We start from the raw sequence: 14,744 nt of genomic DNA on the forward strand, positions 1-14,744 counted from the left end.
ATGTGGCCCCTTGCTGTGACCAAAGTTACCCATCCCTGGGCTAGTAGGTAGGGCATGCTTTTATTCGTATTTGATAAACAGCATTGCTGAATGTAAAGACGATGCCAAGTTTGCCTTCTCTTTATCAAAACACGGGCCTGCATGCAGCCACAAGGCGGTGGTAAGGAGGGCTGTCCGTGTCACGTCGTCTCCGAAGCTCCATGCTGAAGAATCATTAACCTCTTACGGCCCCTTTAAGAAAGCAGCGCCGAACACTGACGAAATTTCTTCGGCCCTGCTCCCTGCCCGTTTCTGCGAAATCTACTAAGAGACCAGCAGGGTAGTGTCTGCAGCCTTCTGGCTTAACGGTGTTGATCAGGGGAGACCTCGCAACAGATAGGTGGACGTAACTGGTATACCAGCGTTTGCTTGCCTACCCCTCCTCGACACTCACCAGAAGACATTTAGTCGGTAAACAGAAACAAGCGACTACTGTCGGGATGGATGGACGAAATGAGCAGATTTCGCTGTGAGGCAGGCGTCACTTCAGACGTCCTGAGCAGCAGGTGTACACACGGATAAAGCAGACTAAAGGCAATCACAGTGTTCATGAAACTTTGCTACGATTTACGCGCTGGGTAAGAACACCCCCCCCCCCCACCCCATATTGTTTTCTTTAACATGCTGTATTTGTTGTGTAAGAGCTTCTTGTTTTTCCACGGCGAGCTTGTCTTTTTGGGGTAATCCAGAAATTATCACGTTGTGTCTCTGCTAATGTTACAGATACAATAATCCCCCGACCGTATGGAGGGGTTATTGAAACAGTATGTCGAGGCCTAACGTCAAACTGTTTGCGTTGGTTTTCCGTCCCCGACACAATTGCAACAACATAAAGGATACATTTGAATTAATTAATGCGGCGACACTTAGCTACCAGCTATTCTGTAAGTGTGTCACATTGAGAGGGAGTCATGGTGACGCTAATGGTCGCAGCTGTTAATAACGGGACGGATATTTTTCATCCTCTGTGACGCCCTACGCTGTTTTTTTTTTTTTTTTTTTGTTAAATTATCCAGGATTTTACTATCATAAACCTACTGTACCACGTTAGAATGAAAAAACAAACAAACCTGTATACACTTTCGGCTAATATTATTTTAAAAATGCATTTTGTAGAGCTCAGGTCTCATTGATAATCATTGGACTGAAAACTTTCGCAGAAACACAGGCTGTAGATGTAGAAAGAAATAAAACATGCTTCTCTTTTTCCTTTCCTTTTAAAAAAGTTGCGTAATGCAGACAGGAACGTGTATTCACGTTGGTTTGTTAATGGGACCATAGGGTGTTTAGTCAGCCTACTTTTGTAAAACAAAAAAAAAAAAGTGCTGTCAAACCACGTTTAGTTTCCGGTTGTATCTGGGTTAAGTGAAGTAGGAACAAACATTTGTTTCCTGCCCTGAATGTACATGCCATTTTCTTCTCGTGTTTGGTTAGCTTGGTTTCTCTTCGAGTTTATATAACATTATAGATTTGAAGGAGGCTGAGCAGTTGTTCAGGATGTAAATAAAGTGCCTTGAGTGCAGCAGTGTAATGTTATCAGCTTCTTAAGTTTCATCACAGCTTTTGATTGAATCTCAACTTGTCACCTGTTCCATGTTTTAGGCAATGCTGGTTCATTCAAGTCTGGATTAAGATGAGTGGAGGCCTGCTCTGTTATTGGCAATTGTTAGTGTCTTTACAAGATAATTACAACACTGTAAACCAGGGGTGGGCAACTGGTGGCCCGGGGCACATCAACCCTCAACGTGGCCCTCAGGTCAATTTTTTTTACACATCAATTAATCGGGAACATGAAAACATGACTAAATCTGCCATGAAATCATGAAAACCAGAAGTATGTCCATAATAATATTTGATCACTGGTATATGTTGAGTTTTAATAGGAGACAAAAAATTGACTGTAATCGTTTTTGTGTCCTACAATTTGGCCCTCTGGCAGTGAGAATTAAATGAATGTGGCCCCTTGCTGTGACCGAAGTTGCCCATCCCTGCTGTAAGCCAAGAAGAGTTAAGTCTAAAAATATGTAAAATAAAATCAAAATATTGAGTTGAGTTAAATTAACGTGTAATCAATTTAGGTTAAAAAAAAAAAAAAGAAGAAAAATGCCAAGTTCATTTATCAATTGCTTTGCATTTAGCAGATTTAACTGAAAATAACAACTCAAGTTTTCACCATCCGCTTTTAGAAGGAAACATGTTCACAAGATTTTCTAGATAAACTCAACTTATCAGTGATTACCGATTTAAAAAAAAAAAAAAATGCTTGCGGATGTTTGACCTCCCAACTTGAAGGCTTCTCCATGTATGAAATGCAAGTTCAGAACTGAAGAAGCCTTTAAGGGAGGAGAGGCTAAACATCTGCAAGAAATTCTCACTAAAGCCTGGCTCAGACTGCAGGATAATCGTGCCGTGAGGTGGTCAGTCCTCCATTGGGCACGATGATACTTGAGATAATCGAGAAGAATGTCTGTTAGGAGGATTCTCCTTAAGTGTGCTGCTATCCTAATTCAAAAATCGAGAAGGATTTTAAAAGTCCTGCCGTGTGAGCCAGGCTGAAGTGCTCTAAATAAAAGCCGGTGCTTTCTTTTTTGTTCCCACCAATTCTTTATTTGTGTGTCTCTTGACTTGATCACGTGTTTTGTCCCCCTTTTAGCCTGAGTAGAATGTGTCTAATAGGCCTGTGTGAAGTTCATCATAACAGCTCCCCCCCACTTCCTTCTGCTTGACCCCAACTGTTGACGTTGTAAAAGGGAGGCTTGTTTAAAAAAAACGTGTTGTTATTCATACTTGCGCCTAAAACAAATGAGGCACGATTGTTTTGTCCTAACTCTGAAAAGCACCGTGCACACTTTGTTTCATTACAGACATTTATTATTCATCTCGGCAGGAGCCCATGTTTTTTTTTTTTCTACTTCTGACCATCTGTTGCCTTTCTCTTGATAATCAATCCAGGAAAGTGAGTCATACAGAAGTTGACGCTGCTGTCTGAAACATTCAGGTCAAGGTCTGAGCAACATGATAAGAAGGTCATGTTAACATGTCTTATGAAACTTGTGCAGATTAGCTCTACAGGTGGGTCTCTTGCAGTAGTGAAACTATTGTTAATGTAGAGACACAAAGCACCATGGGTAACAATGACAGGATGGCCTTTTCTGGTTGAACTAAGATCAGCAGTATAAGGACAGAAGGTTACACTATCCCAATTATCACTGTGACTAATTAAAAATCATGCTGTAGGGCTTCAGAGCAGCTTCCTGAATTATTAACTGATATAATCTGAAACAATAACAATATGTTTTCAGCCACCGTAATATGATGATATTATATCTGCTGACCTTCTTTATCCATATCATCGAGAGAGAGAGTGATACAGAGAGAATTCCCCACCCCAGGCCAGGAAAGGATAGAGTTGCTCATGTGACCTCCACCAGCTTAGTTCCAGTTCTGGACTTTGTGTGTCATGAAACAGTTGCGCTAGAAGTGGTCCTTCCTTTCCGACATCGCAGCGGGCGCCACCTGCGATCTACTTCAGGCACACCCCCTCCCCCCACCTCCCCTGGACAATTTCTCCTGCTGTCCCAACATTCAACTCGTTCAGGGTGAAGATTTCTGTGCTTTTTCTCTTCTTTCTCCCCTCAGGAGACAATCAACGCTGCACGCTGAACAACGGCTGTTGTTCGAGGAAAATGTTGAAGCATTATTCCATCTCGTGCTGACATCAGTCTTGCGCTTGTGTTGCCAATTTTCTGTTTTCTTTTTTCCCCCAAAGTGGGGTTTGCAACCGTGCCTCTGTTTTAAAAAAAAAACAAAAAAAAAAAACTTCCCTCTGAGCCTGGATACCGCAGGCAGGTTTAACACCAGATTTAGCATGTGCACAAAACACTTGACATTCAAGTATCCCACTAACTGAAAGGCAATTGTCATATTAGCAGCATTGTCTAAAACGACTACGGGTATTTGTCTGCAATTCCCCTCACGCCCCCGATTTCCTGCGCTGCATTTGAAAGAGGTTTTGCAATGTTCCGGAGTAACACTGATATGTGACTCTAGTCTGCAGAGCATGATACGGCAGCTTTAAGTCATCTGTCACACATTTAAATCCTCTGTCTGTGACACTACCTATTCTGCTGTACACAAACTTTCCTCACCTTAAGCGTCACTGCTCTGTGTAGCTTTTGGTATGGCTGTGTCCAGAATGTAACGTCCACGTAGCCAAGTGTCTTTAGCATGTAACTAGATCCCTCATTCTCCACACCATTTTATGGCCGCAAGTCTTTGCACATGATGAACGTGATGGCTCGTGTAGTTCTCTTCACTCGCTCTGAGTAAGGAGGCAGCTTTGACAGGCTCATCGTGTCCAGTGTAGGCTGGTTTTTCTCAGTAGCACTGATCTAGCGTTGGCTTTGCCCTCATTGGCTAATGCTATGCCTGGACGGTGGCTGGTGAGGTGACCCTGCAAAATCGCCGTATTCAGAGTATTTTATTTCCACGCGGTACTCCTTTCAAACTCGACACGCGTTTGATTTTAAACACGGACTTTGCTTTCCTTATTCCTTTCTCCGGGGGCCTCCATCTTTTTTGTACCAACTTCTTCTTTCACGCTGACCGTCACCTCAATTGACATCACAAGATAAAAAAAACCAAACTTAACAGCACCAACTAGCGGACTGAAAAAGCGATAGATTCCATTGCTTCAGTACCGAAGACTTAATTTCCTCATATCTGAATCAATGAACGCTCTAATTAAGTTGTTATTCTTCTCAACCGACTCGACCCCTGTGCCACAACAGGCCCCAGGCCCCGGTCAGCTCCATTCAATCACATACTTAGCCCTGGATTGTTGTTGGTGACAACTGTATAACACCCCTCTGGCTGTCCTCCATCATTCAGCTTGGAAAGTGGGATAGAGGGAGATGCAATAAGACAGAGATTGATAGAGACAAACAGAGCAACAGCAGCAGTAGACTGATCAGTCTAATGTTAACATGAGCAAATGTAATGATGGTAAAATGGGGAGGACTGAATATGTTAATCATAGAGGTTGAAGTTGAGCAGCTCTAAGCTTCACTTTTACATTTATAATAATGATAATAGATGTAAGGCTGATGTTAATAGTTGTATTGTTTGAGTCGGAGGGGTCCACAGCAGCAAGGCCGTCCATCCAAAGGAAAGAGTATCATACCATAGAGGATCCGTATGACCCGCTTCATTGATGAAATCCTGATGATTTCCATCCCTAGTACTTGCATCCTCTTGATCAAATGCGCTTGTCTAAATCCAGTGTTTGTTTTTTTTTTTTGTCTTCACAGGATAGCTGTCCGCCATGTTAAGGTAAAGCCCAGGTGCGCGGTGTTGACCATGCTAAAGCGGCTGGATAAGATCCGCTTTCGAGGCCCCAAGACGAGAGACGACTTCTCGGATCTCGCTGAGTCACCACCTGCCTCTGACAACGAATGTGCCGACGACATGCAGCTGAAGCCCAGATCAGCTTTGCGTGACACAGAGGACCCTGTGAGTGCTCACTGTAAATATACACAGTATGTTTGTGCTTGGGCTTAGGGTTTGACTCCGGATATTTAAGGGGGCCGGACATTTTCAGCCGCGATCACAGCCATCTTGAAAGCAATTTCTAGAACATCTGTAGTCAGTATTTCTACCCTGTGAAAAGTACTGTCTTTGTCAGACAGGGGTACGATTTCAAAAGCAGATGCCACGTCACTTTAATTCTGGCATCTTCCGTCACTTCATCCACAAATGCTAGCACGCATTCTGTCGCTACATCCAGTTCTGGTAGGTGCTAGTCTGTAACTTTTTTTTTTCGGTTCCTGCAGTGATAGAACTGTTTCACAGGTTTTCAACATAGTCAAAATAATGGAAGATTGTTTTTCCATAACCTCCATGTATAGAGCTGTAAAAGTATAAAAAAAAAAAACACCGGCATTCAAGTTTCTCTCAGTGCCATAGTTGTTCTGGATTCAGGGCTGAGGCAGTCCTGTATTGGGTCTCAGGATGCATACACACTGCTGAGAGAATGTGGCCTAAAGCTGGATCTTAATACAACTTCGGTGCTTCTTGGGTTCATTCATACCTTTTTTTTAAATAGAGCTGTGCACTATTGAGTCTGAGTAAACAGGTCTGCTGTGTTGTGTATTTGTTGCGGAGTGTAGGGAATAGAAACAAAAGCATAACTTTAAAGCTCGACTGTTTGCAGGATGTGTGGATATGTGTTCATGTACCTGCATTGTTTTCCATATATCAGTGTACCTATTGTAGAGGGGATTTGTCTGTGTACATATTTAAAAAGGATACATCACATCATTTCCAGTACTTCATTTTTATAATTTTCCCTTCCTTATTGCGTGTGTCCAGACTCAAACTCGCAATGTGTCAAATTTCATGTAGAAAGACACAATTTAATTCAGTTTGTACACGAAGATTCCTCCGCTCACGAGCCAAACTCACGCATGTGGGAGAGGGGGAACACAATAATTAATCGGCTAATAATAGTCCAGAGTGACGTCAGGGCACGACCTACTTTTGGTAATCAGGAGGTTCCGACTGAGGGTTGACAACATGATTGAATAACACAAAGGGGAAGACAGGTATTGCCCTCGGACTGAACCATTAGCGATTTGACATTTAGAAAAAAATAATGCCGCCATATTTCCTCGTAGTGCATTGAAGTCTGTTGTACTGGTAAGTGTAATGCAGCAAAACTTTGTTTCACTCCCACCAACTGCAGTAGGCAGTTTCCTTTTTCTCTCACTGACACACTTCTAAAGCAGGCTCCTGTTTTTTTTTTCTGTCACATGCTTTTTTTTTTCCATTTAAGAAGCAACATGTAAGATATCTACTGAATTAAATCATAAAAAGACCTTATTTTAAAATCAGACATCAGGAATGTTGAAGTGCTGGCTTCTCTGTCAACAAAGAGTCCTTCTTCTTATTTTCGAATCCATTCCTGTGTGGTCTGTATTTGTTTTGACCAGAGAAGGTAGGCGGTTTTAAGACACCCCCAACAAGCCCGTTTTAGATGCATCCTCGGTTTGCCAGATACGAAAGCTGCAGTTACAACAGCAAACCAACAGGTGTTGCAGCGACGGAAGCTGGCAAGCGAACTGGTTTTCTAATAATAAGCTCCACGACCAGACACATGGTAAAACTATGATAAATATTGGAGACGCTTTAGAAAAATGGAGAGAGATTAGATCGCCGAAGGCTTTGAAGGCCGATGCATAACTGGCTAAACACTGAAGCTTCCAAGTCACCTACATGGCAACCTGCGTTTGTTGACTCTACGGAGGAGGGGGTGACGCCTCTCTCCAATGTTTTGAATTTGGACCGCAGTACCAATTTTAAACGCTATACCAGAGTTACATATTGTTCCTTTTATGGGACACTATCTCTCACCTCACTTGTCTGTGTTGTTTGGCTGTGGGCTCTTTCCAAAAAAAAAAAAAAAAAAAACAATTTTTCAGGTCGGTACCAGTTTTGTGCTCTCTCTTTCTTGCCTCTCTGTCTCTCTCTCTTTCATCCTCTCTGAGTCTGGCTGGCTAAATGGCTTCTGCCTGCGTCTTCTTTACCCCTCTGTTTCACGCGTTGCAGTCTACTCAGCCTCTGATACAGAACATGTTGTTTTGCTGTCAGGGGGAAGCTGCTGCAGCATGTGCGTGTGTGTGAGAGTGTGACAGGAGTTTTTTTTAAAGGGCCCTTGCTCCAATTCAGCAGCTATGCTCAAACTGCAGTGCTCATCATCCGCTAGCACAGCCGTCTCTCCTCTTCTCCGTTTTCTTTTTCCTTTCCTTTCCTCCATTACCTACTCACCCATTTTTTTTTCCTCACACGTGTGTCTTCATTTCTTTCCTCTTTTACAAAGTCATTTCTCAATTATTGATTTGTACTTTGTCCACCTACATGCATTTTGTTGCGCGTGGTGTGTGTTTTAGCCCTTTGTCAGAGGGACGGGCGTGAGTCATCACTGCTGCTGTAGTTGGGATAGGGGGGATTCTCCTCTTTTTATGCCTCCCTTTTCCTATCTCCCTCAAGCTGAATTTAAATGGAGAGAGGAAACATTAACGTGAGTCTTGGTGCAATGCTGATCTTTGCGTATGTGTTAGAATAATCTGAATCTTTCTGCTTGTGTTCTCTGCTATTTATTTATTGTACATTTGTTCTAGGATCGAACCTGTCTTTGCGTGTTTGTGTTTTTTTTTTTTTTTTTTTAAGTTTTATATTTGGGCCATTTATGCCTTTTTAATGAATAGGACAGCTGTTAAGAGACAGGGAATGTTGGGAGGAGAGAGTGGGGGACGACTGCGACGAGGATTATAGCCTCTGTACATGGGGCATGCAACATAACCGCTGGTCTGTCCGGTGCCCCCTTGTTTGTGTGAATAGAAATGTTCATGTATGGATTTGTGCATTGACCACTGCATGTACACTTGGGCACATGCTGTAGTCATAGACTTGTGTGTTTTTGTGCAGGCTGGTTCAGGGTCTCCCACCATGGCTGCAACCATCCAGGACTTCCAGAGATCGGACACAGACAGACTCAATGAAGTAAAAGGTCACCTGGAAATTGCCTTATTGGAGAAGCACTTCCTACGTGAGTATGCACATTGACATGTTCACTTACCCATAACACCTGACCTACGCTGTATCCAAGCAGAAACCACTGGTGTTGAATAATGAAGCCAATGCAAAATCCTGCAGCCCGTCGAGTGTTCACTTGAGACTGGCTGCAGAAGCACGTACACACCCATTCAAAAAAAAGAAAAGCCTGATTTTACAGCAGAAATTAATGTTTACAGCCTGGTTCAAAAATCCAAAACAGGTCTGATTAGCTCATGTCTCGACCAGCACACGTTGTACAGGGCGGCAGGCGATGTAATGGTTTGTCAAGAGGCTTAAAACCCACCTCAGCTCCAGCTCTTCTGTGCTCAGGGAGTGAACTGGAACCTCTCCAGCTACCAGACACATATCCAGATTTTGTCCCCAGTGACCCTCCAGTTCTCAACCCAAGTCCCTACAGACTTAGCTACTGTCGCCCCTGTTGACTTAAGGTTAGGTTGAGACAGTATTTCAAGAATGGTCATCACCATCAATGGGCTTCAAAGCCCCCTATAGTAACAAATTGGTGACGTCACTCAGGTTTTGTCTATTTACGGTATATTTACATTCCATGGCTCGATCACAGTGCCACTTCCTTTTCAGCGTTTCAAACATATTTCAATTCAGATGTCAAAAATGTAGGTAGATAAGATGCCAAAAATATTTCTTTAAGTTGCTTTGTTGTCGGGTGTAGATAGGCAAAAGAAAATATTTGCTGCATGTGCTAACGGTTCAAACTGAAACAGCTCTGGTCCGCTGAGATCGTGGCCTACAGGAGACTCTGGAGGAGAGAACTCGTCTTCTTTAACAGCATTTCTGCTGCCGTGACTCATATATAATACCCTAGCTGAACTTGCTAATCTGTTTATGCGTGAGTGTTTCTGTGTGTCACATGGGCTGTTTAATGATGCCGCCGATGGTGTATGCACGAAGGAGTGAGTGGGTGTGTCTTATCCCACCCAGATGCACTCGACCAAAAAGGCCTATTCTGTTGGGATTTTACCAATTAAAACATTTCGATGTTCATTTTTGACAGCGATGTATAACTGTTTTTTTCTGAAAGGTACAGCCTCCCGCTGTGAGGTGCATATGTGAACAGCCAGGTCGGAGAATTTAAGGAGCATTCCTGAAATTAACTATTTCAGGAATGCTGTGGGGGGGTCCAATAGTTGGGAACCACCTATCACAGCCCTTAAAGGACACTTAAAAGACCCTGGTATTTCTCAACCAGATCTATAGAATGGTCTATTTCTACTTTAAAGTTGGGCACTTTATATTCGGCTTTATGGAAATCGACTGGATTTGGAGAATGCCTCAAGTGGTAATGTAAGGTACTGCTGCTTTGGGCATATTTTAATGCCTTTTCGTTTTCAGTCTCAGTTAGTATTGAACTCAGACACAATTCTAAACATAAAACAATATTTGATAAAAACATTGACCTGAATTTTAACTCCCTCTCATGTTTCACCATCCTCTAGTGAAACCTTGTTGGAATGAACACGCTTGGCTCCTTTTCCTTGTGTCTGTGTACTTTATTAACAAGCTTGTCTAACCTGGTACCCATCAAGGGTTAATGGTTGTTCTATACTGTCTGCATTGAAAAATGCCACGGTGTGTAATCGACCGTGTAGGTTTTTGCCCCCTTCCTTTTTGACAATTAGTGTCTCTCTTAAAGAAAGAATGAGTAGGGGGGAGCATGCAAAAGAAGGAATACCTGAGGCTATGTCCTCTTTCAACATGCCTGAGCTAAAAGGGATTCATTGTCACTATGCCAGGATGTTTGCTTGATGATTTCTTCCTTCATAAACCTTTCTGCCTCTCTGTTTTTCTCTTCCTCTCTCCCTCATTTGTTTCCTTCCTCCCTTTCTTTTTAAAAAAAATATCCTGAAGATACATTGCCTTTTTTGCATTCCAGCTTAGCTTCCCTCTCATACTGTGCATATCATTCCCTTATTTACATTTCTGGATCAGTCACATCTCTGAATTCCTTTCATTGATTCTCTTTCTTTTATTGTGATTTTGATCTAAGAAAGATATTGGCCGATAAATCGGTATCAGATTTTTTTTTCTCTCACCAATATCAGTATCAGCCCTAGAACCTTCATGTTTTTTCTGATATTGATTTAGAAAGGCTGTACGTTTCTCTAGTTACTGTTCTTCAAACATTACCTCTTGCTCCGTAAATGTATTTCAACTTAATGTCTTGCAGCTTTCAGTTGATTGTTCCTTCCCCTCTCTGACTCTCAGGATATCCAATAAACTGAATGCCCATTTGGGAACATGTCGGCTTTCGGACAAATGTAAAAGGAGAGTCAGCTAATTTAGATGAGGCAATTTGTCAAATCGGCGCCAAAAAAGATCCCTTAGAAACGAGGAAACACAGAATTTGTATACGGCCTGCAAGATTACTTTGATTGTGACTTCTTTGATTGTGTTCTTTTATTATTTTCTAAACAACAATGTCATGACAATCAGTGACAGACAAACACATTCACTGTGTGCGAGCTGCCGACAATGGACAGTGCTGGATGCTGAAATAAAACACTGTCATGGCAGCAATAGGTAACACCAGAATCACCTCCTCTTTTGCCCTTGAGTCTGTCACTGATTGTCATGGTGGTGTTTTTAAGAAAAAAATAAAAGTCACTATACTCTTTCGGGCCAAATATTTTTGCTGGCGTCCCGCTTTGTCTTGGGGGCATACGCTGAATCACCACATGGGGAATTCCTTCACTGCAACAGCCCTACTAATAGATAAGTGCTAGGCATTCGTTAGGTTGGTTACCTTGAAGTTAAGAAGTCATATTAAGAACTGTCAAATGCAGAGCAACTGGCAATAACAACTAATGCCTGAACTGCAAATTTCTGAAAGGGGAATCCCAGAATCAGAATGTCGCCTATAGAAACTCTGATCAGAATGTCTTGTAAAAGAAGATTTACATCCCCCCCCCCCCCCCCCCCCGTGTACAAATGTACAGTATACTGTATGTTTACACAGTTTGCTATGAGGTCAAGCTAATGAGATTAGTGTGAAACAAAAGATTCCTTGTAGCGAGACATTATGGTTGTGTAATTGCTTTTCTGGATTATAGATACTGTAGGGAACAACAACATGACAGACTATGAGAGGACAAGCTCTAATCAAGATTCAAGATTACGTTTGTCATTTTCCTTATGGATCAAAATACTTTTAAGATAAAATGCAGTTCTCCTCAGAAAATCTTGGGAGGAGTAAAATCACTCCTTAAGTCTGCATATTGGAAAGAATGGGACATTTTTTTTCAAGACTTCAATCATGGTTTGTCAACATCCATGGTATTGATGGTGATAGCAAATGGTAACGGTAAGTTTGATATTGCAGACCCACAAAACTCTGGTCAGTCAGAAAACACTAGTGATGGATTTTGACTTCACGATTATAGTCTGAGGAAAAATCTCTGTTTCACGATTATCACAATACGTTACCAATAACTAATAACTAATCCATTCATGCGCATTTATGCTGATGAAGCAATTCAGGGTAAAGTGTCTTGCCCATCAGACATGTGGCTGCAGGAGCTGAGGATCATACTCCAGAACCTTTTGGTTTCGAGAAGACCGACTCTACAACTGAGCCATGTCCACAGAGTGTAATGCCAGAGTATATTAAGTAAGCCTTAATCGGGAGTTCAATCTTTATCCCTATCATAGTGTAGTGTCTAACACTGTGATTCTTTTACTGATAACCTTAGTTTTAATAGATCCGTTTAATATTATTCTGTTGATGTCCATCTCAGTCCATCGCAGGCTTAAGTGTGTACTTTTATGTAGGGTTATATGGTCACATCACTCTATGTAAGACTGCACTGTGATTGGTTTTACTGCTTCTTGTTCCACAACATTTAAGAGGGATGTGTGTTTGAGAGTCAAAGAGAGGCGACTCTGTTTAAGGTCAGGAATTGAAGGTGACTGCTCGGGATCAGGCCAGGCTTTTTTATACTACAGTGCCTGGAAGATCAATACAGCATCCTAGCTGCTGCCCTAGTTCACACTACAGTAAGCACTGGGTCACACATAGAGGCTACGCACAAGCATTCACTATGTAGCAACGGCTGAACTAGTACATTCACTGAATCGGATATGATGGAGCTTTAGGTTTGTGATGCAGAACTGACCAGTGCTGAGTATACCAACACAGTTCAGAATGAGTGCATGCCACTTACAGGTGCATGGAAAGCAAACAGAAATTCCTGCTAAGTTGCAGAGAGTCTTGGCCAAGCATTTTGGGCAGAACTGTCCAGATAACATTTTTAGTCATGCATCTTGAGGATCTTTATCATCACCAGTCTAGAACTGGTCCTCTGGCCACAAAGGACACATTGTGATCATGTTGACCTGCACATACAGGGTTTCTCCTGCAATAACAACTTGGAGGCAGCCTTCTCCGCCTTTATTGTGTACTGCCAACGGCTCCATGTGTGGGAAACACAATATGTAATATGCGACGATGATTGTTGTTTATTTTGAATACTTCCAAGCCGGACAGTTTGGCCATTAGTATGTTTATCTGCCAGACACTCACACGTGATACAGGCCCATAAGCCTGTGAATACCGGATGATGTAAAACTTTAACTGTAATACCCTACGTCATATGCAATATAATACTGTTACTGCAAAACGCAAAAAAGAAAATGTATATTATACGTCATTACATACTGCCACCACTATGACATCTCAATGTGGAGCAGCATATTTCTCTCTCTTACTCTGCACCGCTCTTTGTGTGTCACTTGCTGTCACCCCCTGCCACCCCCCCCCCCCCCCCCCAATCCTGAAATGAAAGGAGCCATTGTCTCTGACCCGGATTGAATAATTCACTCAGTACTTTCCCTTTGAGCTCAAGTTTGCTTGCTTGAATGAAAAGCAATTAGATTGGCTTGCGTATGTACAGTACTCCTGCACGCATTGTCATCACATTGTGTAACATAAGACAATGTCTTTATGTTTTTACAAAACCACTCAAAATAACCAACATTAACAAACAGACATTATGGGGTGTGAGTGTGTGTGTCTAAGAGCTCTAGAATACTCAGAAATCACAGATTCCAGACCTTCTTAAGCTGCCGGCCACCCAGCAAAGCTCCGCCTCTCTTGTAACTTTTCTGATTCTCCAACAAACTCAGACTAACTCTGGTCAACGACCATTTCTCTATAGTTATGTCAAGACCGATGACAACAGTCTCTGTGGTTGTTAGTGACAGCACCAAGGATCTTGTCTTTGACCGCTGCTTTGTCTCTGGATCGGACATGTAAGCATGGAGTACATACCAAGAATCCAATGGGCTATGAAAATCTTTAGGTCAGTAAGTAGTTGCTAATCAGTCTGGACTCGACCAGGAGTTACCTGAGCAATGGCTGAAACTCAAGGAAGAGCCAAGTCTGCCACACTGCCATCCCGTTCCTGCTTGAGTTTCCCAGAGACAGGCCAACTGCAAAGACGTACAGGTTCATGCAAGACGGAGAACTTCACCTTTGACAGCTTTGAGCTGCTTTACAGTGGAGCTGTCAATAAGATCAAAAGCCACAAAAGCAACCTCAATCTCAGTAAGTTTTTTTTCTGCTTCAAAATTAAGGAATTAATTGGCATTATTTTTGCAGACCTTAAAATAATGACTAATTGTTTGGCAACAAAACTGCACTGTATAGTCAGTATAATAATTTGTCAGGGTATTGGACAAACCTTTCTAGGTTTCTGACAGTGTACTTCTGTCAGGCTCATATGCGGGAACTGCTCTAAGCAACAACTTTGCAAAAGGATAAAGAAGAGTTCATAAACTTGGGATTCAAAGGAAAGTAAGAATAATTTTTCCTATGTAAAGAAGAGGCATTTCAGAAATGGTGTTTTGACAGTGGAAAAGTTAGTTACGTAATGTTGAATTTTACTTAGTTATTATGTATCACTGGTTAGTTGGTGGACTTATTTTAGTATATCTAGGTAGATCATTTAAAAACAAAAGTTTTAGTGAGTCCGCCGTTGGAGACTGTAGGTACCACGAGCAGGCCTGCATTTTGGGAGTGTCATGTTGTGGAGTGGTAATACAGCACTATTGGCTCT

At 42.1% G+C, this 14,744-nt stretch overlaps 1 protein-coding gene across 3 annotated transcripts in view; it reads left to right on the forward strand.

Annotated features, from left to right (window-relative positions):
- Positions 1-236: 236 nt before the first annotated feature.
- gramd4a (GRAM domain containing 4a) overlaps positions 237-14,744 on the forward strand; it is a 29,907-nt gene continuing 15,399 nt past the window's right edge. Inside the window, exons 1-3 of one of the 3 annotated variants that reach the window (XM_065951361.1) lie at positions 237-617; positions 5,349-5,550; positions 8,524-8,644. In XM_065951361.1, coding sequence (XP_065807433.1) covers positions 589-617; positions 5,349-5,550; positions 8,524-8,644 — 352 coding nt within the window. In that variant the 5' untranslated portion in view covers positions 237-588. Of the gene's footprint in view, positions 618-5,348; positions 5,551-7,655; positions 8,117-8,523; positions 8,645-14,744 lie in introns of those variants that run through there. The other 2 variants (XM_065951360.1, XM_065951362.1) reach the window with 2 other exon arrangements.

The sequence above is a fragment of the Labrus bergylta genome, chromosome 23, assembly GCF_963930695.1.
Source record: "Labrus bergylta chromosome 23, fLabBer1.1, whole genome shotgun sequence".
Taxonomy (NCBI): domain Eukaryota; kingdom Metazoa; phylum Chordata; class Actinopteri; order Labriformes; family Labridae; genus Labrus; species Labrus bergylta.